This window comes from Macaca nemestrina, chromosome 12 (assembly GCF_043159975.1).
Source record: "Macaca nemestrina isolate mMacNem1 chromosome 12, mMacNem.hap1, whole genome shotgun sequence".
Classification (NCBI taxonomy): Eukaryota; Metazoa; Chordata; class Mammalia; order Primates; family Cercopithecidae; genus Macaca; species Macaca nemestrina.
In genome coordinates, this window is record NC_092136.1 from 45,007,084 (window position 1) to 45,029,239 (window position 22,156).

The window sequence follows — 22,156 nt, forward strand, 5'->3', positions numbered from 1 at the left end:
TGCAGCACCGCTGCACTCTAGCCTGGGTGCCAGAGTGAAACTCTGTCTCGAAAAAAAAAAAAAAGAAAGAAAGAAAGAAAAGAAAAGAGGCCAAAGAGGGAGAGAGAGAAGGGCCAGATCATATAAGGCCTGTGACCCAGAAGGAGCTTGGATGTTATTCTAATTCTGAGATATAATTGGAGGTTTTTAAAGTTTATGTTTAAGGGCAGAAATTAAATTTCGAAGGGCCTCCAAATTGGTGTTTCTTTAGCCAGGAATTTGGAAAGTGGTCTGGGGAATGTGCCTTCACCAGACGCAAGAAGAAGGAAGCACCCCTGTTGCCCAAGTACCTTTCACAGGCCTGGACAGATGGCAGGCAGGCTCTGAACTTAGGACCTGATTAATTATCTAATGAGTTGGTGCATGATCAATACTTTGGGTGCAATGACCTCTGAGCAATAAGCATATCTCGGCATAGTATGAGATGACGGATGACATGCAAGCCAGGGAAACTTTCTAAAAGGACAGTGGTTGACTGAATATTGGCCTCAAATCTTTACCCATCTCATATCCACAGCCTTTACTGTGTGGCTTTGCAGTTCCTTCCACTAGAATGGGAGTAAACCTCACCATCTCTTGACTTTGAGGCCAGCCACATAACTTGCTTTGGCCATTGGGATGTTAGTAACATTATGCAGGCAGAGGTTTGAATACGCTTACGCAGTGGGGTTTGTTCTCGTCTACTTCCTCATCATGATAAGAACATGTCCCTGCTGGCCCACTGGTCCAAGGAGACCTAGAAGTGTGGAGCAAGCAGCCTACCTGAGTTTGAAACCAAGCCCAGCCAAATGCAGCCTAGATAAGCCAACACCAAACACAATTTACAGATCTGTGAACTAAAATCAATGGTTCGCTTCAAGCTACTGAGTTTTGGGTTGTTATACAAAATTATTATGGCAATATTGACCGATACAGGGACAAAAATTCTTCTACGATGGCATCCTTAAGATGCTCAAATCTTCCAGACTAAGAGCCCTGCAATTAATTGGGCAAGGCTTCAAACCACCCAAACAAACCCTGTAGAACTAGCAGAACACCCCAATGGTGTCCTTGAATCCCCACCCCCAAATGAGAACACAGTGCCCTCAATCCAGAAAGTACCGTGGAACCAACACTAAAGTGAGAGTCAGTTTCAGCCCAGTCTCTTCCCTCTACTAACTCTGTGCCCTTTAAAAAAGCATTCATTTATCAGGCCTCAGTTTCCTCATCCATAAAATAGAAATGTTAATACCTGCCTCCCTGAAGGAATTGCTGAAGCAGAGACTTCAGAACTCTAGTACTCCACATCAGCGATAACACGGGTGGCTTCATATCTTCTGCTATAGGAAATTTCATGTTTTGGGTTACCATGTGTAAAAAGATACTGGTACCTGTTACACCAGACTCATGAAGTCTCAGGGGAAACTATATTCACACTTCAGCAGCTCAATCTGGCACATAATTAAATCTGTCTTTAATTAAAGACCAATTCTGCAGACCACTGCAGCTCCCTGGTCCTCAACTCCACTGGAATCACACAAAAGGTACAGATGGCCCCTTTCCTCCCAGCCCCTCTCCATACCCAATTGACCTAGAAGGGCCTCTCACCCTGGGTTTGCTTGTAAAATCCATATATGAAATCTATATTCGCTCCCCAACTCCCTGCCCACAACTCAAAAGTGAAGGAGCTCCTCTGGCTTTAAAGATAAATGTATTGCTTTTATTATGAAAACACCTCATAATAAAAAAATTAAAATAAAATAAAATAAAACACCTCATAAAAACAGAGTCAAAAAAGAGAAATCAATTAGGCTTCTGGATACAGTTTTCTTCTCTCCCTTTAATTAGTCCCCACCAGGATGAAAATGCCTCGTGCCCATAGCAGGATGTGTAAAGGATAGCACTTTGCATACTGCCTAGGGAATGAGAAAAGCTATTAATAAGGCAGCATTTACATGGGCTCTCTTGAACTTTATGTAGTGTGAGTGTGGTCTCATAAAAAAAAAATTTTTTAATGTTTCTGCTTCTTGTCCAAGCATGGAGCTCCTGCCCTTTCCTAGGAAACTCTATCAAAGTTTTCTACTTTGGACATAACGGCCCTACAAATGGCTGAAATTGTGAATTACAATTAAGCAAGATAAAAAGCTCCTGGGGAAGAAATATTTTAAAAATGTGGAAGGCAGCATGTCAATGTCACAGAGGCACTTGAGGCCTGACTCTAGAATTCAGAACCTCTACCCTAACAAAGATACCTGCTCCTCCTCCTCCTGCTGCTGCTGCTATTGGCTGCTCCTCACCCCCACCCAGGGAATGCTCGGGCCCACAGTCCACTCAGTTCACCTTTGGGGTCCCAGACATAGGCTTTCCAGCAAATCCTCCTGGGTCTGGCTGACTTTAAATTTACTCCTGCTCATTGTCCATGGTGGAAGTTGTTTTCCTCTGGACCATGCAGACTAAAATAATGCTAGAATGATGCTCCAGGAGCTCATTTAACCACAGAATTTCACAACCACTTAATCAGGTTTGGGGCCCTGGGCACCTACAAAGGTCCTTAATACCCCAAAAGCAATTTCCTGAAGAATATGCTCTATGCCTGTTCCAAGCTAGCCAATATTTTTTCCCTGATCCTTGGAGGCTGGGGGCTCATGTTCACAGTTCCATTATTCAATTCATAATTAATGATCCACCTGAGAGTTCCTTCCAAAAGAAAATCTCTCAGCCGGGTGCGGTGGCTCACACCTGTAATCTCAGCACTTTGGGAGGCTGAGGCGGGCAGATCACCTGAGGTCAGGAGTTCGAGACCAGCCTGACCAACATAAAGAAACCCCGTCTCTACTAAAAATACAAAATTAGCCAGGCGTGGTGGTGCATGCCTGTAATCCCAGCTACTTGGGGGGCTGAGGCAGGAGAATCACTTGAACCCAGGAGGCAGAGGTTGCGGTGAGCCGAGATCCGGTCGTTGCACTCCAGCCTGGGCAACAAGAGCAAAACTCCAACTCAAAAAAAAAGAAATCTCTCCTTTCCAGCAGGTGGCAGCAAAAGACATTGACTTAGTAGGGGCTTTGAAGGTGTAGGTACTCCCTTCACCCTCTACGCTGGTGACCAAAACAAACTGGAAAGCAATGAGAATAATTATCGAGTTTTCAATTATTCGCACTGCCAAAGCTTTGGCGAAAACTCATAGAGATAGTGTGTGATTACTGCTGTTATTGTAGCCTTCTAAATTTTCATTATGAGTGATGTACCTGAAAATCTCTGATTTCTCAACCAGAAATAACAAGAACTGGAGAATGGCACCTCCCGTCTTGACTCCACTCTGCACTCTAAAACAAGTTCTCTGAACAAGGCAGATTTAAGCAGCTCCTCGTGATACCTATCATTAGATCTTTTCATATGCAACTGTGTCTGCACTGCAGTCTTTCTTTAATTAAAATGTGCCTGATAATCATCTACTCAGTTCCTTTAAAAGGCGGTGATATCTGAGCAGCTCACTAAGTGAACCACATGTTTATTTCATCTAGGACTGTTAACAGCCCAGACAACAATTGTCCCACTTGACAAAGAAACTTTCCATGCAGCTGTTTGGATGCTGATAAACTAATCACCAGCCAGCCTTTGTTACCTAAGAGGTGGATGGATGGTGTGGTAATGGTGATTCCTGCACAAAATCAGACGGCTGCCCCCAGAAAGCTACTGCTTATACCCTCTCAAACTACAAGATATTTTAAGTGTACAAATTGAGAGGTAATTCCCCCCGTCTCTCTGATTCTTCTGATAATGTGTGAAGAAATATGTGGCCTCTAGTGTTCAAATAGTGCCAAGGGGCATTGAAAACCCAAGCTCCCTAGGCAACAGTCACAATCAATGGGTCAGATTCTTCCATGCTTCCCTGCCTTTGCTCAATCTGTTCCCTCTGCCAAGAATGCCTTACCACTTTGTCCACCTGGAAAACTCCCTACAAAGCCTTGAAGGCACAACTCTCAAATCCCTGACCACCACTCCTCCCTAGAATTAATTCAAACTGTCCCTCCTCCATATTTCCTTAATACAAACTTATACTCCTACCTCTTCACCACCCCCCATCAATCTGTAAAATTAAAATGCCTGCCAGTTCCTATCTAGATTCTCAGCTAAGCTGTAAGTTCCTAGAAGTCAAGGACTAAGTCATTTCCTCTTTGCATAAGAAATACTGGCACCCAGCAAAACATCGTTTGTTGAATGAATAAATACATGAATGAATTTTTCCCTACAACCAAATTTTTACATGATTTAAAGGGGATTGGAAGTGGAAAGAGGGAAAATACCTGCTCTTAAAGATCCCCTCCACAAGCAATGAACCCTGAAACACCTTGCATTCCGTGATAAGGGTACTTTGACGACTTTTCAAAGGAATAGTGAGAACAAAGGATTTAGGCATATTCCGTAGTGATGTGCACTTAGGGAGGTGAACTGACTAACGGGTTGCCCCCTCCCTCTCAAGCTTCTCCCTGTCTGCGGTTCCTCTGCAAGATGTCCACCAGCACTCTCGCGCTCAGAGCAGGTAGCCCACGCTCTGCACTAGTCTTGCCTGTCCTGATCTTCCTGGGGTGCGCGCACTCCTTCAGCGTTTTCTGGTTTCAAAAGACTAACTCGTTCTGATGGGCCTGAACTCAAGAAGTAACTATTCTAAGCTAGACTGAGCCTTGGCGTCTCCGCAGCCTGGGAAGCTCGGAACTTCCCAGGTAAGGAACGGAATGGGAGGTTTCTTTTGTCCCTGGAGAAATCCATACTCAACACTCTTAACCAGACGAAAGCCGCTGCCTGCTCAGTCCTGGGGAAGTGGGAAGGGTCCTCTGAAAGCTCCTAGACGCTAGATCTTCTGGCGGGCTAATTGCCAAAGAGGGGCGCCTGGGCGCAAGCGGAGGGAACTTTTGAGCCAACCAAAGGCAGACGCCCCCTCAGCCCTCTCCAGGTGAACTTGCTCTTTGGCCTGGAGAGAAGGCCACGCCTATAGAGAAGGAAATACGGTGGTAAAGCGGGGAGAATAAAGGCAGAGGGAATGACCACACAGATTCTAGGGTGCAAAGTCGGCAGCGCGTACGGAGGGATGGCTGGGTAGGATTGCAAACCTCCGACACTCCCCCTAGTTGACAGGCCCTATTTTTGCCAATTTCCTACCACATCTCACCCCACCTCACCTCACCCCAGTCTCCGCGCATCTACTACTAGCTCTTTGAAGAAGGCGGCTGCAAGCCAGTCTCCAAACCCCAGGGGACTTTCGGGCAAGGAAGCCGGTGGAAGCAGAAGGAAGAAGATGCGCTGAGAGTCCTCACAACTGCGTCTCCGGAGGCAGAACGAAGTGGGGACTTCAGACAATCATGCACCATCCTTGCTCCTCCTCCCCACCCCGAACCCTGCGATTATGGCAAGAGAAAACTGGTTTGAGCTTGAGAAAATCTCCCCGGATTGTCTCCACAGGTCTATTTCTCTTAGATAATTGTTCGCCCAACCCTTGGGAGCAAAGCGGGGCGGAGGAGAATACTCCTGGAGTTCTCCTGGGTAGTCAGAAAGGGACAGGAGGAGATCGCAGGATCCCAGGGTTCTCCCGCAGTTCTCTCCCCTCGCCGCACCGCGCCCTCCTGGGCCCCGGCCGCACCCGCCAGCCGGAAGCGCTCCCTCCGCGGGTGCGACTCCCGCAGCCACCCCTTCCCAGCCTGGCGGGGGTCGGCGAGAGCGGTTTCCACAGCACCTTTCAAGTTCGGGAACACGCGGCACGCGGGCCCGCCCTGCTGCGGGTTTCGACTCCCTGGCACAGAAAGCTGGTTACTAGCCGCCCGAGGGTGCGTCCGCTCGGCCGCGCCCCTCACTCCTGCGCCCCAGAGGCCGGGTCCCCTGAGAACAGGCACTCAACGGGGACATCTTCAAGCCCGTGAGTCCCTCTTCTCACCCTGTCACTCCCAGCAGGGCAAAGAGATCCCAGGAACCGATCCACACTACCGCCGTTCCCCAGACCAGCGTAGAGCTCGGCTCCAGGTCTCCCCACGCCACCGTGGGCTATGGGCACCCCCGTTTCCCGGATCCCTCTAACCGCCACCGTCATGCTTACCTGTCCTGGCAGTGCACACACAGAACCACACAACTAAAATCACATCCACCGGCATCGCTCCCGAGGGTCCCCGCCTAGCAGGGCGCACCGAAGCTAGGTGGAAACAAATGAACCTGGATCCTGAGGCGCGCCTGGCTTGGAGCCGCCAAACTTGCTAGCGGGCGGCGGGGGAGGTGGCTCGGCAGCGCCTGTGCTGCGCTCGGGGATGCGCCCGGGAAGGCAGCCCCGGCCGCCCCGCCCCCAGCCCGCCCCTCACCACGGGCGGCGGCGGCGGCGTGGGGCTCGGGGCCCGGCCCCCGCTGCAGCTGCGTTCGCCTGGGAGCCGGGGCAGGAGCGAGGGGCTTGGCTACTGTGGCTTGTTGCGCTCCCCACTGGGGGACGATTTCGTTCGCCTTCTTCGCCCCCGGAACTGCGAGGATCTGGACTGCAGGCGCCGCAGCCGCTACCACCCGGATCACCCAAGTCGGAGTCCCGGGACTCGCGGCCGAAACCAGAAAGCGGGAGGCGCACGGCGCCCCCACGGCTTCACGCGCTCCAGCCCCGCCGAGCCGCCGTCGCCAATGTTGCCGCCTCTGCTTCCGCACCGCGGTGGGGGCTGCAGAAGTTGCCACAGTTCATCCCCGCCGAGTCGAAAAGCCGCTGTGTCCTAGCGGGTGGGTATTTTTCCTCCGGGGAACCCAGACCGAGGCGGCGCCACCGAGCGCCCACGGACCCCCTCGGAAAACAATTACTCGGGATTCGCTCTATCAGCTGGGTAGGGAGAGACCTGAGTGAGATGATGGCTGAGTTCTCGCTCACCGCCTGTACCTTCTGTCTCCTCTCTCCTGGTGAACCCCTATGACTGAGTACTCTCTTTGTGGGTGCAGGAAGAGGGCGCTGAGGTGGGGGTGCAGAAAAGGGGTCCTCGAGGCAGAGCGAGCTGTGGTTGGGGTTTGGGAAGTCTGTTTGCAAACCTTCTCGTTCTGCAGGGCAGATGCTGCCACATAGGGGTAATACCTAACCATCTTTTTTTTTTTTTCTTGCGTGATTTTCTTAATGGTATTATCAAAAGCTCACTCTTCTTTCATAGTCACATTTTGGCCCCATTTGCAATTTCTCCCGGACCTCTACCTTCTTTTCCCTCCCCCACCACCACAACATTCTCTGGAGAGAAAAGCTAGGCTTTGTTTTCTACTTGGCAAGAAGAGAATGGGTTCTCTCCCCTCTATGCGACCCTTTCAGGACCTGGCGACACTTTCAGGACCTGACGACCTTCCCTGTGAAGATCTCCCAAACTTGAGACTGCTGTCCCACTTCGTATTTGTCCCACTAACACCTAGGAATGTTATTTACAACTGGACATGTAAAGTCATGAAATCTGAAATGACAGCCTCTGATTTACAGCAAATGAACCCCACATAATTTCAAGTTACCCAGCTTGTTCAGTCTTCCCACTCTTTCTGACCCCCCCAACTACTGCCCCTCACCACTAGTACCCCTTTGATATTCACAACAGGGATTCCAGAGGAGTCCAAGGAAACCTCAGAACAGCCCTCCCTCATTTCCTGGAAACCAATTCCAACCTTTCAGAATCCTCTTCACTAATAAGAACGTGCCCTTCTCACTTCTTGCACCCACTTTCACTACCTATATCCTTAACCCCTACACAACTCTGACCCCAGGAGCCCCAGTGAAGTTCACCAAATTAGTGCAGCTTATTAAGAGACAAGGCTTTACTAGCATGCTCTTCTGGTCTCTGCCTTATTTTTCTGGATATTTCTGTGTGCAAGCCACCGTCCCACTTGGCCCTTTTTGTTGTGGTCCTTTGGCAGATGAAAAAGAAAGTGAACAAGCAGGTAAATTCCAGCTCAAGAAGTCTGCTGTGCAATCCAGAAGTTGAGCTGAATGATTAAGAGGTAAACTGATATCAGCTGACTCCAACTTAGATTCAGCTAAGGCCCAAAGGAAATCTGTCTGCCTTGACTCTGTATTTTCACTAACAGAGTCCACGTGTTTTTCCTTCCACCTGGAGCGTGTTGCATTTAAAGCTAACGTTAAAATCACACATCTTGAAGAGAATAGGATTTCCCAAGTCTTGTTGGGCCTTGTGGACAAGGACACCATACACCATGTTGTATTGTAAGAGCCATTTCCTGTCTCTCCTCTGCAGTCTTTTAAGTACACCTCAGCAGGAACAGCCTTGAGTTGCTTTGGACTGTTGTTTCCAAGGCCCTTTTATTGATTTCAGAAAGCCCAGAATCCTTAAAAGTACAGTGACCCCAGCAAGGGGAAAAGGTGGTCTGGGTAAGATCTTCAGAGTTCTCTATCTTTATTAAAGTCTCTGTGTAATTAGCCGGTCCTGTGGGATGGGACTTATAGCTTGTTCCATTAAAAAATAAAGCAAGACATATGTTCTGTCATAGCTTTGCAACATAACATGCATTAACAGTAACAAGAGTTAATCTCAATAAGGTCATAAATCTTTTCTAGATAACTAAGTACTGCAATCTCCTCCTATAAGTGCAGTCCTTGAGTGGGGATTTTGAGTGTGTAGGCCCGTTAAGCTAAGGTGACCTTCATAGAATGGGCCCAGCAAGTTTCTATAGTGACAATGAAGGGACACATGGCTATGTACGTACTTGATGGCGGAATGTTACAGTGAGACTTGGGCTCAGTGAAAGCCACACTGGAACATCTTACCCGATGCCAGATCCCAAGTCCACCCTCCCCTTCAGGATGGCCTACCTTCGTGCGTTCTTCAGGAGCCAGTAGTTGTCTTTGATTATCCTTCTGCCTCTTCTTCCTGACCTCTAAATGTTAGAGAGCCCCAGGACTCACTCCTCAACCCTTCCCTTCCAGCCACACTCCCTCCCTATTAAGCTCATCCCACCTCTTGGATTTAATAATATCTATACAGGGATGCATCTCTATCCCCAGCCTCTATTTTGAACCCCAGGCCTACATGTCTAACTACCTGTTAGACATCTTGAATATAATATGGCCACATCATCAAAATTAGAAACATTTGCACTTCAAAGTACACTATCAATGAAGTAAAAACCGGTGAAATGAAAAAGTATCTTTGCAAGACATATCTGGTTGAAACTTATATCTACTAAAAAACTATTACAACTAAATAATACAAGACAATAAAAGGTCCAATTTGCAAATGGGCAAAGGATCTGAATAGATATTACTCCAAAGTATATATACAAGTGGCCAATAAACACATGAGAAGATGTTCAACATCATTAGCCATCTGGGAAATGCAAGTCAAAACTACAGTGAGATATCACTTCACACCCACGAGGATGGCTAGAATAAAATAGATAATAAATGTTGATGAGGATGTGGAGAAATTGGAACTCTCATATACTGCTAGTTAGAATGTAAAGTGTTCTTTCAACAGTTAAACAGAGTTGCTGTACAGCAACTCTATCCCTAGTATCCACACAAGGTAAATGAAAACATATGTCCATGTACTAACTTATACATAAATGTCTAGAGCATTATTCAAAATAGCCAAAAAGTAGCAACAACCTAAATGTCCATTGACAAATAAGTGGATAAATGAAATGTGGTATGCCTATATAATGGAATATTATTCAGCAATAAAAAGACATGAAGCATTGACACATACTACAACATTGACAGACCTTGAAAACATACTAAGTGAAAAAAGCCTGTCAAAAAGGACCGTATATTATACAATTTCATTTTTATGAAAAGTCAGGAATAGGCAAATCTATAGAGACAAAACATCTGATTAGTGGTTGTCTAGGACTTGGGGTTAGGGAGGTAAGATTAGAGGGTAATGGCTAAAAAGTGTAGGGACTGTTTTTGAGGTAATGAAAAGGCTCTAAATTTGATTGTGGTGATGGATGTAAAACTCTCACAGATATTCACAATGTAGTAAAAACCATTGAATTGTATACTTTGGGTGGATTGTATGGTATGTGAATTATATCTCAAAGCTGTTTTTAAAAATATTTTAATGATCATGACAAAAAATTGTAATATGGCCAAATGAGGACTTTTGACTTTTCCCTTCTCTTAAATTTCTCACTGCTGACTTCCAACTACATAACCCAAGGTCATCCTTGACTTGCTTGCCCTATGCCCCCACACACAAGCCATCAAGCCCTGTGAGTATACCTTAAAGAAAAATCCCAAGTCAAATTTCCCTTCTCACCAGGTCACCTTCTCCCACCTTCCTCCAGCCCATCATTAGCTCTCCCACAGGCTACAGCTATAGACTCTCAATGGTTCTCTCTGCCTCCATTCTTGCCCCGTATAATTCAGTCACCTCCGCCTTCAGCAGTCATAGTCTGTGTTTTGTAACATGTATCAGATCACGCTCCCTTGCTCAAAACTCCTCCTGGAGCCTTCCATCATATTTTAGAAAAATCCAAACATCTTATATCACACCTGCTTCTCTTCCCAGGTCCCTCTCTCCCTATTCTCCCCCTCACTCACTCCAGGTGGGCTTTCTTCTTCCTTAAACATTCCAAATTCATACCATCCTTATGATCTTTGCACTTGCTGTCCCCTCTACCTGGAAGGTTCACTTATAACTGACTCAAATCTCGTCTCACATGTCAGCTCTTTGAGGAGACCTTGCCTAATGAAGCCTCGCACTTTACTCCCAGCATCCTCTGCCTTCTTACCCTGCTTTATTTTTTAGAGTGCTTGTTATTGTCTAAGATGATTTATATGTTTACTTATTTGTTCTCTGTCTTCCCCAATATAACTCAAGCTCCACAAGAATAGGAATTTTGTCTTTCTTGTTCACCAATGTATCTTCCCACCTAGAACAGTGCCTAGCACATTTTAGGAGCTCATTAAATGTTGTTGAATGAATGAATCAATGCATGTTCTGCCAGGAAGCAGCATGGAGAATGAACTCTTCTCATTGGCTGTCAGCATGGCAACAGTCAGAAGGCCTTCTCTCTCTCTCCCCCAGAGTTGCTCCACGGCTGACTCTATGTGGGGCAGCAGATCCCATAGAGGAAGAGCAAGAAGGACTCCTTTTTAGTATCCAAACTAAACGTGCAAGCTAAAAGCAGTTCCAAGCATGAGAAACCTTCTATTTACTGCCTTACGAATTCCCCTCCCGAAGCCACTCTTCTTTGTCCAAACAGCCTTTCAACTATCTTCACATTGTGGACACATAACAAGTTGCCTTATAAAACAAAAGAAAATGAGAAAGTAGCACTGTTACAGATTGGATTCTATACCTTCCCTCTACCCTAAAAAATAAGTTGAAGTTCTAACCCCTGGTACCTGTGAATGTGAGCTTATTTGGAAATTGGGTTTTTGCAGATGTAACAACTTAAGATGAGGTCGTTAGTATAGGCCCTAATGCAGTATGACTGATATAAGAAGAGAAAAATACTGTGGAAAGACAGAGAGAATGTCATGTGACCATGGATGCAGAGATTCAAGTGTTTTAGTAGCTGTGCTATGGTTTGACTATTTGTCCCCTCCAAAAATTATGTTGAAGTTTAACCCCCATGTGGCAGTATTGAAAGCCTCTAAGAGGTGATCAGCTCATGAGGGCAGAAATTAATGGGTTAATGGATCAATGGATTATCATGGGAGGGGAAGAAAGACCTGAGTGAACATGTTAGCATGCTCAGCCCCCCTCACCATGACACCCTATGCCACTCTATTCTACAGAGTCCCCACTAGCAAGAAGGTTTTCACCAGATGCAGACCCTTGACCTGGGACCTTTCAGTCTCCATCACTGTAAGAAATAGATTTTTTTTTCTTTAGAAATTACAGTTTCAAGTATTCTGTTATAAGCAACAGAAGGCCGGGCGCTGTGGCTCATGCCTGTAATCCCAGTACTTTGGGAGGCTGAGGCGGGCGGATTGCCTGAGCTCAGGAGTTCACGACCAGCCTGGGCAACACGGGGAAACCCCATCTCTACTAAAATACAAAAAGTTAGCCGGGCATGGCAACATGCACCTGTAGTCCCAGCTACTCAGGAGACTAAGGTAGGAGAATTGCTTGAACCCAGGAGGTGGAGGTTGCAGTGAGCCGAGATCGTGCCACTGCACTCTAGCCTGGGCAACAGAATGAGACTCCATCTCAAAAAAAAAAAAAGAGCAGCAGAAAATGAAGACAAGCTACAAGCCAAGGGGTGTCTTCCAGAGGCTGGAAGAGGCAAGGAAGGATTATCCCCTAAAGACTTGTCCTGCCAACCCTTGATTTTAGATTCCTAATCTCCAGAACTGTGAGAGATTAAATTTCTGCCGTCTTACATCTTTCAGTTTGTAGTGCTTTGTTATGGCAGCAGTAGGAAATTAACACAAGTGCCAATCTGCTGCCAGAGTCGAGGAAAGTGCACAAGCACCCAAGTTTCCTTCACAAACCTAACAGCCCCAGTACTCTCTGCAACTGTGCAAGCCTGACTTGTGCGGATGTTTTCATTTCCTGAAATGCACGTGCACTTATAAAAAGAGGCTGAATGAATGTATTTATGTGTGAACCTCTGTTTCCATATGGATATATAAACTCTATATGAAAACTTCATTCTCTAATTACCACAATCCACTTCAATGACATCCAAATTAGAGGGATCCATATTTTGCTAAATTAACTAGTGTCCTTTTGTCTCATAGCATCAAACATATTTAGGACAAAGCTGGGTATAGATCTGTAGGAAAATAGAAAAATATATAGACATATAGATAAAGGCATCTCATAATTCTTTGGATGAAACCATTGTAATCCATAACATCAATAATCTTGGATGAGTTTCAAGTTTCTGATGACAGAAACCAAGGTGTGCACATATCTAGGCTTTATTAAATGTTAAGCAATCACATGTCCATTCCAATAGACCATTAAAAATTTGGCACACTATCTTCATAGAGGCCCTAGAAACAGGCCTCACCCCAGCCCTGGCCAGAATGGTATTGGCTACATTTCTTAAGTGTAACTATGAGCGGTTACTGCTCTAAGTACTATCCAAGGATTAACTCAATTTATTCTTCAAAACAACCCAATTAGGTAGGTAGCATTATTATACCTATCTTACAAATGTGGAAAGTGAGCCATTGACCAAGTAAGTGGCTGAGTGAGACTCAAACCCAGGCCATATGAATTTTACTGTTTCTCCTGAGTTTAAACCTATGAAGTCAGTTTCATAACAGCCCAATTCCCTACCTGAGTTCTGAACCAATTGAGACATAAGATAACAGTTAGCAGGAGGCTAAAACATCACTTTTATTAATGTAGAGACAATGCTGGAAGAGCATAGCCTTTGTGAAAGCCAAAATAGACTGGCCATCTGCCTTCCCTCCAGGCTGGACCTTGCCACAGCCATCTGCTCCCACTGATCTGGATGAAAAGAGAAAGCTAAGGAGACCCCGTTGAGAAATGAGGACCAATGGCTGACACCTTCCTCCACAAGGGATGGGAGAATAGGGAGTGGGATAAAAGGCCAAGAGTGTTTATTTTATTTCCTATATCAGTAAAGATTCTATCTGGCTTCATATAACAGGAAAACTCCCAAATGATAGTAACGTAAGTCTTTAATACTCTCTTCAGTAAAAGAATTCTAGAGTTGGAGGATCCACCATTCCTAGAATGTAGTTCTTGTCCTCATGGTTCATTATAGCTGCTGGTACTCCATCCATTACAGCCACATTCCAGACAGCAAAATATGGAAAAAAATGAAAAGAAGAGCATGCCTAGGAGTCCCATGTATTTTTTCCATATATATTTGGGCAGAACCTAGTCACAGGGCCACTCCATATGTATCTGTTAGATACTGCTATATAACAACCACAGAATTTCCATGTCATACAACACTAAACAGATATCTGCAGGTTGGCTAGGGTTCAGTTCATCTGTGCTGGTCTCAGGCAGTTCTGCTTCAGGTTACAGTGGCTGGGCTGATTCCGTTTCTCACTGCAGGTCTGTGTTTCAGTTGAGTGACTGTCCCATGTGCCTTTCATCTTCCTTGGGTTGATGGGCTAGCCAGATCTGTTCCTCATGGCCCAAAGAGACACCAAAGAGCAGATAGAAATAGGTGAGGCCTCTTAAGGTCTAGACTCAAAACTGGCACACTGCCACATCTGTTCACACGCTATTAGCCAAAGCACAGATGCATTACCAAGCCCCAAATCAAGGGCAAGAAGTACAATCCACCCACGATAAGGACCTAGCAAGGGTGTGGTTCGCAGGGTGCGGGGCATAAAGAAGTGAAGCCAGGTCAATCTACTGTACTTTGCTGCAAGGGAACCAGGAAACTTCATGGTTTGGCTGGGTGGCAACGAGCCTGGCTAACGTCAGACATGTTACTAAAAAAGGGAAGAACGGAAATTCAAAGGCAGTTACCAGTCTCTCCCCCACACTCCCTCACATTGTACCAGCTTTATAAACTATCAATACTAGCCTAGTGCAAGTTTTCTGTCATTCTTGCCCTCACCTCAAGACTATGTGTACAAATAAGCACTCACAAGAAGGCCTGTATAGAAATAAGCACTCACAAGAAAGCCAAAAAGAAAAAAAAGAGGTTCACAGTGAGATTGTCATGGGCCTGCACCTACAAGTGCTCTCCACTTTTGAGTAGGTGAGACAGAGTGATTTTTTAAAAATGTGTTTTATCTCAAAGCCCTAAGCCCAAAAGATTAAATTCACGCAACCTTAGCAGGTAAGACCGAAACCTCTCTCTGTGCATCTTTCCTGAACACCGGCAGTGAGTGCCACACGATGCAGATGGCTGGAAGCCTGGAGGCAAATCATGCAAGTAAATATACCACATCATTGCAGAATGCCTCTGCCTTTGTTTCGTGATTGAAAGGAGGAGGCAAGAGGAATCAAGTTATGGAATAAAAATACCTGGGCTATCCTGAGACCCCTGAGCCCACGTCCAAGACCCTACATACCCCAGCATCTCCCCTGGACTCCCAGACTTCGCCATGATCCAGCAAGTCACATGACAAATCCCGGGAGAAGAAGAGTCACCAGTGAGACTGGAGTACCCGACTGGTGACTCTTCTTCTAAAAATAAAAAATTAATTCTAAGTTTCCCCTATTTCTCTTTATCCCCAATTAAGGAAAAACATATTTAGAAGGGTTATAAAGACAGAGCCTTTCTCACTGAAATCCCATGGTACCTGGGATCTGCTTTGAAATACTCTAGGGAAACAGGGTTTCAGGGTGGGGAGACGGATCATGAAATAAACTTGGACATGAGTTGGTAATTGCTGAGAGTGTGTGATGTGGACATAGGAGTTCATTATTCTGTTCTCTCCAATTTTATGTATACCTGAAATTTCAAGATAAAATGTTAAAAACAAACACACACACACAATGATCAAAGGAATCTCAGGAAGGACATAGAAGGTGATGAGTCAGCACCAAGCTCTGATCCCACAGAGTGCACTTCTTGCCCTTTCAGGAGCACCGTTGCTGGGAAGATAAGACATTACACTGAGTTTAGTGTTAACAGCACTGTGCACCTGCCAAAGTCCAGTTTTAAGGCCAGTCCCTGAATGTATTATATGGAGCTCTTATTATCATAGACTCTTCCCAGTCTAGAGCTTGACTGCAGGCTGGACACCTGTGCACTTGGCATGTGGATTTCAGCATCAGCTTGTAAGGGCATTTCTTTCCTAGTGAGGACAGCCTAGATCATCTCTGTAGCCTTCCGGCACTGAAGCTGAAGATGGAGGCAGAGCATGAGTATGCTGTGCTCATTTGAGGAGAACAGAGCCTCTGGGTTAAGCTGATCAGACAGCAGAGAACATGACACCGAACCCTGGGGCCACATCTCTGAGTAAGGAACATGAGGGCTCCACCCACCCAAAAGGAGAGAAATGGCATTTATTTGTTTTTTAGAAATAGGTTTTCCTTCTACTATAATTTGAGTTCCTTAAGATTTGAGACCACTTTATTCCATTTTGCCTGGGGCCTAGCACAATGCAGGAATTACATAAAATGTTTGCTAAATTGAAATATAGTTGAAGACTGACAAAATGATCATGAAAACATACATAGTGTTTTAACTTGTCCAGTCTCTCTGTTCAGATCTCAGATCTACTCAGATTCTCTTTCTCTCTTTTTCTTCCTTCTCTTTCTCCTACTCCAATCTCTCTCCCCCCATGAGGGTGATTAATAATTCAGCAAACAATAGTGTCTTCTGATGGTTAAAAACATAATAACTGAATTGATATTTGTTTCTGCAGCAGCACAGTATCTCGTTTTCCCAGGAGGGCAGTTTTCCATGACCGTCCCAGGTTTTGCACAACAAAATAGATCAATCTTGGGGATACCTAAAGGCTGTTTATTAAGAAAGAAAGATGATGGGTAATGGCTTTGTAAGAGACACAATACTATAATCATTATGTTTTAAACACTGACATTTATTTAGGGTTTTGTGAACTCATACATTATTAGGATAAATTCTAATTTATATTATTATATAATAGGCAAATATATAATACAATAAATTGCATTTTTATACATAAATACAAAATTTGAGGTAGGGCCTCAAGAATAATGACTTCTTAAATGAATAATGTGCAGTATATAATATGTACTCTATAAGATATATATATATATATGATGCATCATTTGTAACATAATATATCTTCTTCATGTATAGTTAATGAAAAAATATAAGGACCTGATTAGGGAACATATATTTATTCGTGGGCAACAGTACCCACAAAAGGTGCCTGCGTTTAGGACGTTAGCCAAGTACACAATGTAAGAATTAACCTATTCCTTTACAGGTCCATAATAAAGTGCAAAAAAACACGAACAAATGAGAGACAAAACAGTTTTTAGTCAATTACTAAGAATCATCCTAACAGTAAAATACACCTATAAGGCAAATGGTTACCTGAAGATGTATTTAATCCACGGCAGGCAAGTCAAAGCACTGCTTGCTTTTCAGAGGTGATGAATACCCAATCTGAAAACACTTTCTCTTTGGCTGCAGGCTGCTCAGAGGTGACCTGAGCAAAGACCACATTTCGAAACTACTTGGCCTTTCTGGACAATTAAAGCAAAATCTGGGAAAGATAGGAAGCTTCACTTTCACAAATCCTAGGGCCACTTAGTGGGGAAATGAGTATCAAGGCTGAATCACCCACACATTTGCTCCCAACCTGGAAGTTTTCTACATGATACCCATTGTGAAAGAGAAGGAAATGCTCCTCTGTTGGCCTTGACCTTTGGGTCCTGCAAAACACCCTGCCACACAGCACATCCTCTCTCGAGTCACCTGCCTCAAAGAAGCATGTCCCAACTCAAATCCAGGTGCAACAACAGTAGTATGATCTTGCCATCTCACCTGACGTTGAGCAACAGTTATTGTGCTAGCCTCTGGGAAGAGGACAATGACCTACGGCCAAGGGAACAAAGAGAAAAGAAAATCTTACTTTTAGGCATGGGAAAACCATGCTGACAGCAAAGGTGGACAGGAAGCACTGAGAGACACGTAGATAAGGAAACAAGAACTTAATTAAAGGAAAACTCGACTCCAATGCAACATTACCATAAAAACAACCCAAGTCCTATCCATTTAAAAGTCATCGTGTTAAACTCTTTTTAAAGTGCTGCTTACGGAAATACAAGATGATTACATTTCTTACATATTAAAAATGCATTGGAAATTTCAAAGACATTGAGGTCATCATGATTTTGCATTGACCACAGACCTCATGCAATACATAAATATAAAGGAAAAACAATAAAACAGAACTGGACATATTTGTACCTGATAAACATAGTCCTAAAGATAATAAGTTACTAATATGCAAGACATTTGCATAAGAAGTCACAACACCAATTGTTAAGAAATACACATTTTTTCTCCTCTGAGGATATGACAGGGTTAATGTTTTTCACATATGGCTTTTTTTCTCTGAATGAGTTTCTGGCCTTTGTTGGTGTTATGAAATAATCTCACAAGTGGAAAATGCTCCACTATTCTATACAGTGAACTAATAAAAGTCTTTCTTCAGCTACTTGGTTTTTTCCCTAGTTTGAAGGGAAGTTTTCAGGTGGCAGTTTCTAACAATGTTATTCATTTTATTTGTATCCATTCATTTTTTTCTTCCAATTGACTGTACATTTTAATATCATGGAAACAGTCCATTAGACAAGCTAAATTTACAACGTAACCATTTCCAGGTAAATTTGGAACCTTTCAGCTAAGCTTGTCCCTTTAAACAAAGGGAAATAAATCTTGGAAACTATAGTGAAGTGGGGTCAGGAGGAAACAGCTGCTCCGGGAGCAGCTACTGTGTCTTACCTGGACAAATCATAATTAACACAAATGTAAATGCCCCCAAATCCAAAACATGCAGCTAGTGATGAGGTCTCCGTTCTCACAATTAAGTTAACTTTCAGTTTGTACAAAACAAACCTGGCAGCATCTGTGGGAACCTCCCCACCCACACACACACACCTTTTAATCACAAAAGCAGCAATTAGCAGAAATTGGGTTGGCGTCCAGCATCAGACGAGTTTTAGCCAAGAGGCAAGAGGAGAGCCAAAAACCATTCATCCTGACACAAACATACCAGTCCCATGAGAGAATGCTAATTGATTTAAGCTCTTTTTCTCAACCTTCAAATTGGAAAGCCTGCAGATAATTTCCAGGCCTAAGTTATTCCTCCCGGCTCCTCTCACTCTACCAGGTATCAATTGGAGAGGCTCATTTTTGGTACCATTGTGCGACATCTGCTACAGTAACTGGGGGCTTCTCATCAATATGGCTTTCTTAGAGAAACCTGTGTTCATGGCAGACAGGTGAGGCGGCAGCTCAGCTTCCTAAAGCTAAGTTTAGGGGAAGCTCAGGGTGTAGTCTCTGTGATAGACTCAAGCAAGTTTGAGCTTTGGGAGACAAGAGGGGAAAGGAGGAGAAGGAGAGGGGAGAACAAATATACACTGCAGACAAAAGACATGAAAATCTAAAGTTCAAAACCCATCTTTGTTTCCTTTGCTAAAACATTTCACAAGCTCCTCTTAAAAACTGGAAGTTCATATTGATGTTGGCAAATGGCAATGATACTTGCCCTAGAAAAGGAAGAGCTCAGTAAAATGAGTTGAGACTTTTTTTTAACAAATGAAATCTTTTTTTAAAAAAATGTACATTAAAGTCTGTTGTTGGGTTTCATTTCTGTTAAACAGGATGAAAATGTCACAATATGCAAGATTTGAACTGAAAACTTTGCCTGAGACCCTGTACTATGAAGATAAATGAAGAAAATGATTGAAATGATCTCCCCTAAAGGAAACAATTTTAGGTTTAGATATTATTACTGTAAGGGAAAATAAAATCCCCAGACTACACTACACTAAACTCACCATCTCTACAGAATTCATAGGATATTTATAAGGACAGAAAACACCACTACAAGTACACACTACATGAACACATGTCACGTTTTAAAAATTTCATATATGCATGTTCAGGATACAAGAAGATAATAAAGTTTATACTTGGCCAATTTCTGCAGACATATGATCCCCTCTCATTAGAGTGCAGTTAAAATGAATACTGTGAATAGGGAACTCTTAAAATTGAATCGGCTAAATGTAGTCTTAAAAGCTATAGTCTTAATTGGCTCACTCGCTACTTGCCTAAGCTGTATTTATCAGAAAGTTCTATAAATACCATGTCCTAAAATATACTACCAGTGCAGTGAATATTGTGGTTGCTTTCTATTAAACTCTCCATTTCTTTGATTTCTCTATGACCACAATTGCCTTTTACTGTGAATGTAAAAGTTAAGAGTAAAAATTAAGAAGTTATCTGTCTTTTAAGAGCTTGTGTCCTATATATATAATATATAGACAGAACCAGGGTAAGTCTTGTTTTCCCAGAGGTCAAAAGACAAGGTATCTACAGCTTACAGAGAGACATTTAGAGAAGAAACACGGGATCGTGACATTGAACCATGGTGGTAAATATCATGTAGAAACCAGCATGGAGCTCTACTATGAATGTACAAAATGAGGCACAACTTATATGATGGCTTCTTGGGCAGAGGTGGAGGAAATGGCCAAAAGAACTCACAAATGTGGTTATTTAAAACAAAACCAGACAGTTGAGGGAAGAAAACTGACAGTTCAATCTAAGTCACAATGTGCAGACTGTAGCATCTGAGTTAGTGGTAACTGGAGATGGCTGATCCACAGGAAGGAAACAGATCCCCAGTGGTGACTGGAAATACAAACTTAACCACCGCAGTGGTGTCCAAATTGAATGGTCTTGTCTTACATCCAAAACATTTTCTGACCACTGCTGACTCTCTGGAAAAGAAAAAAAAAAAAACCTGTCTTGAACTTTGTGTGTCTGAACAAGATCACTACATTGCTCAGTTCTGTTCAAGTCCAAATTAAGTCTTATAATTCAGTCATTCTATATATGCCTTGCTGGCACCCCCATGACATCACACGGTGGATACGTCTATTGACCAAACCACGCATATATACCAGCGCTCATCTAACTGATCCTCCCCTGTAGGGTAAAACGTGTGGTCAGGGGACAAACCTGACCAGAAACAGTCACCATGGGCACAGGCAAACAGCACTCCAGGTGGTCTGTGTAGCTCTTTACTACAGCATGCGACATTACGCCTGCTTTTCTACATAATCACTCTCAGGCATGGATATGAGCCAAGATATAGGAAGAAAGATGAAGAAAGATGGGAGGAGAGCTATGGAAAACATTAGGAGGAGGCAGAGAGGAAAAAAAGGATCAAGTCTGGACCATCCCACACCACTGGATTAGCACTGAGTGCCCAGTTCCAGATCCTTCACTGGCAGTTTGAGTCCCAGGGAAGAGGTTCCCAAGGGGTCGATCATGTTCTTGTAACGCTCCCCGCGGTGTTGAGCTAAGAATGGGCCCCAGTCCGGCTGTGGCGAGCACACCAACTTCAGCCTCTGCAAAGAAGCCAAAGACAGACAGGGTCACAGAGGTAATGCACCTTCCTCATCTGGAGATGACCCACCCATTCCCAAACTGCTTATGACCACTTTGGCCAGAGTCCTTGTTTGAGCCAAGGAGGCCCTCTACCAAGAGAGGCAGTTAGGAAGATCAGCCTTCATTAATTAACTAGGCCAGAGACATTAAAGAGGATACTTAGTTTGGTTCACTTGAAATTATTTACATCACCCTGCAAGCAGTATTGCAATTGCTCTGTGTTTGCCTTGCACAAGATTAATAGAGGATAAAGGGCCCAGATTTTAATTATACATTTTTCCCTCCAAATGAAGGGAATCCTCAAGCTTCTCTCTTCACTGCCAAACACAGTCTGCAAAAGACATGTGCTTGATTACTTTCGTTCTGTAGTCTCAACAGTGGGTTGCTACATCTAAATAATTGGATTTTGTTTAGCATATTTCCCAGAAGGATATAAATGACCAGAGGAAAAAAAAAAAAATCCAACCCCAAAGATACATCGCCAAGAGTGAGCAAAGATTTTAATTATCTGTTGACAAAATACACGCTTCTGACTTGGTTCAGCAGTGTGGGTTCTTGCAGGCAAGCTAAAAATAATAGGAATGTCTCTAATCCTTCAGCTGAAATTTTTATGGAAAACATAACTTGACTGGAACATTTTCTAGAAAAAGGAAAGAAAACATATTTCTGACTACATAAGAGGGAACAATTATATGTTTATTACCTTTTAAAGTGAAGCTGGTACTTAGAGCTGTTGGTTTAATCTCTCCTTAATCATCAGTTTGCAACCTTTGTGTCCCAAATCCACCATAATAAATTTATATAGTCAACTCAATCAGTTTAGAGAATTTTAGCCTAAGACAAAAGTAGCAGAGGCTAAACCAGGTTCCATTCAGAGGGAAAGAGATTTCTGGGTCAGTTGGTGGGGAGGCTTATGTGGGGCAGGAGTGAACCATCTCTGGAGGCCCATGGGGCCAGTCACTTACCTCATTTACCTCAAGGGAATAACAGAATTTCCTGAGGTTGGAAACTGGAATACGGCTGCAGTAAAAAGATTCCTATACATCCTTTTGCTAATTCTGTCTCCACCGTTAGTCCAATGAAGACAAAAGCTACCCCCCAACCCAGTGGACTTTTG

The 22,156-nt window shown here is 43.9% G+C and overlaps 2 protein-coding genes across 4 annotated transcripts in view; both read right to left on the minus strand.

Moving 5' to 3' along the window:
* LOC105487015 (neural EGFL like 1) overlaps positions 1–6,358 on the minus strand; it is a 934,667-nt gene extending 928,309 nt beyond the window's left edge. The window contains exon 1 of one of the 3 annotated variants that reach the window (XM_071074963.1): positions 6,104–6,358. In XM_071074963.1, coding sequence (XP_070931064.1) covers positions 6,104–6,158 — 55 coding nt within the window. In that variant the 5' untranslated portion in view covers positions 6,159–6,358. The remainder of the gene's footprint in view (positions 1–6,103) is intronic. The other 2 variants (XM_011750278.3, XM_011750280.3) reach the window with 2 other exon arrangements.
* Positions 6,359–16,443: 10,085 nt separating this feature from the next.
* LOC105487013 (solute carrier family 6 member 5) overlaps positions 16,444–22,156 on the minus strand; it is a 56,856-nt gene continuing 51,143 nt past the window's right edge. Inside the window, exon 15 of the mRNA XM_011750277.2 lies at positions 16,444–20,999. Within this exon, the coding sequence (XP_011748579.2) occupies positions 20,844–20,999 (156 nt within the window). The 3' untranslated portion in view covers positions 16,444–20,843. The remainder of the gene's footprint in view (positions 21,000–22,156) is intronic.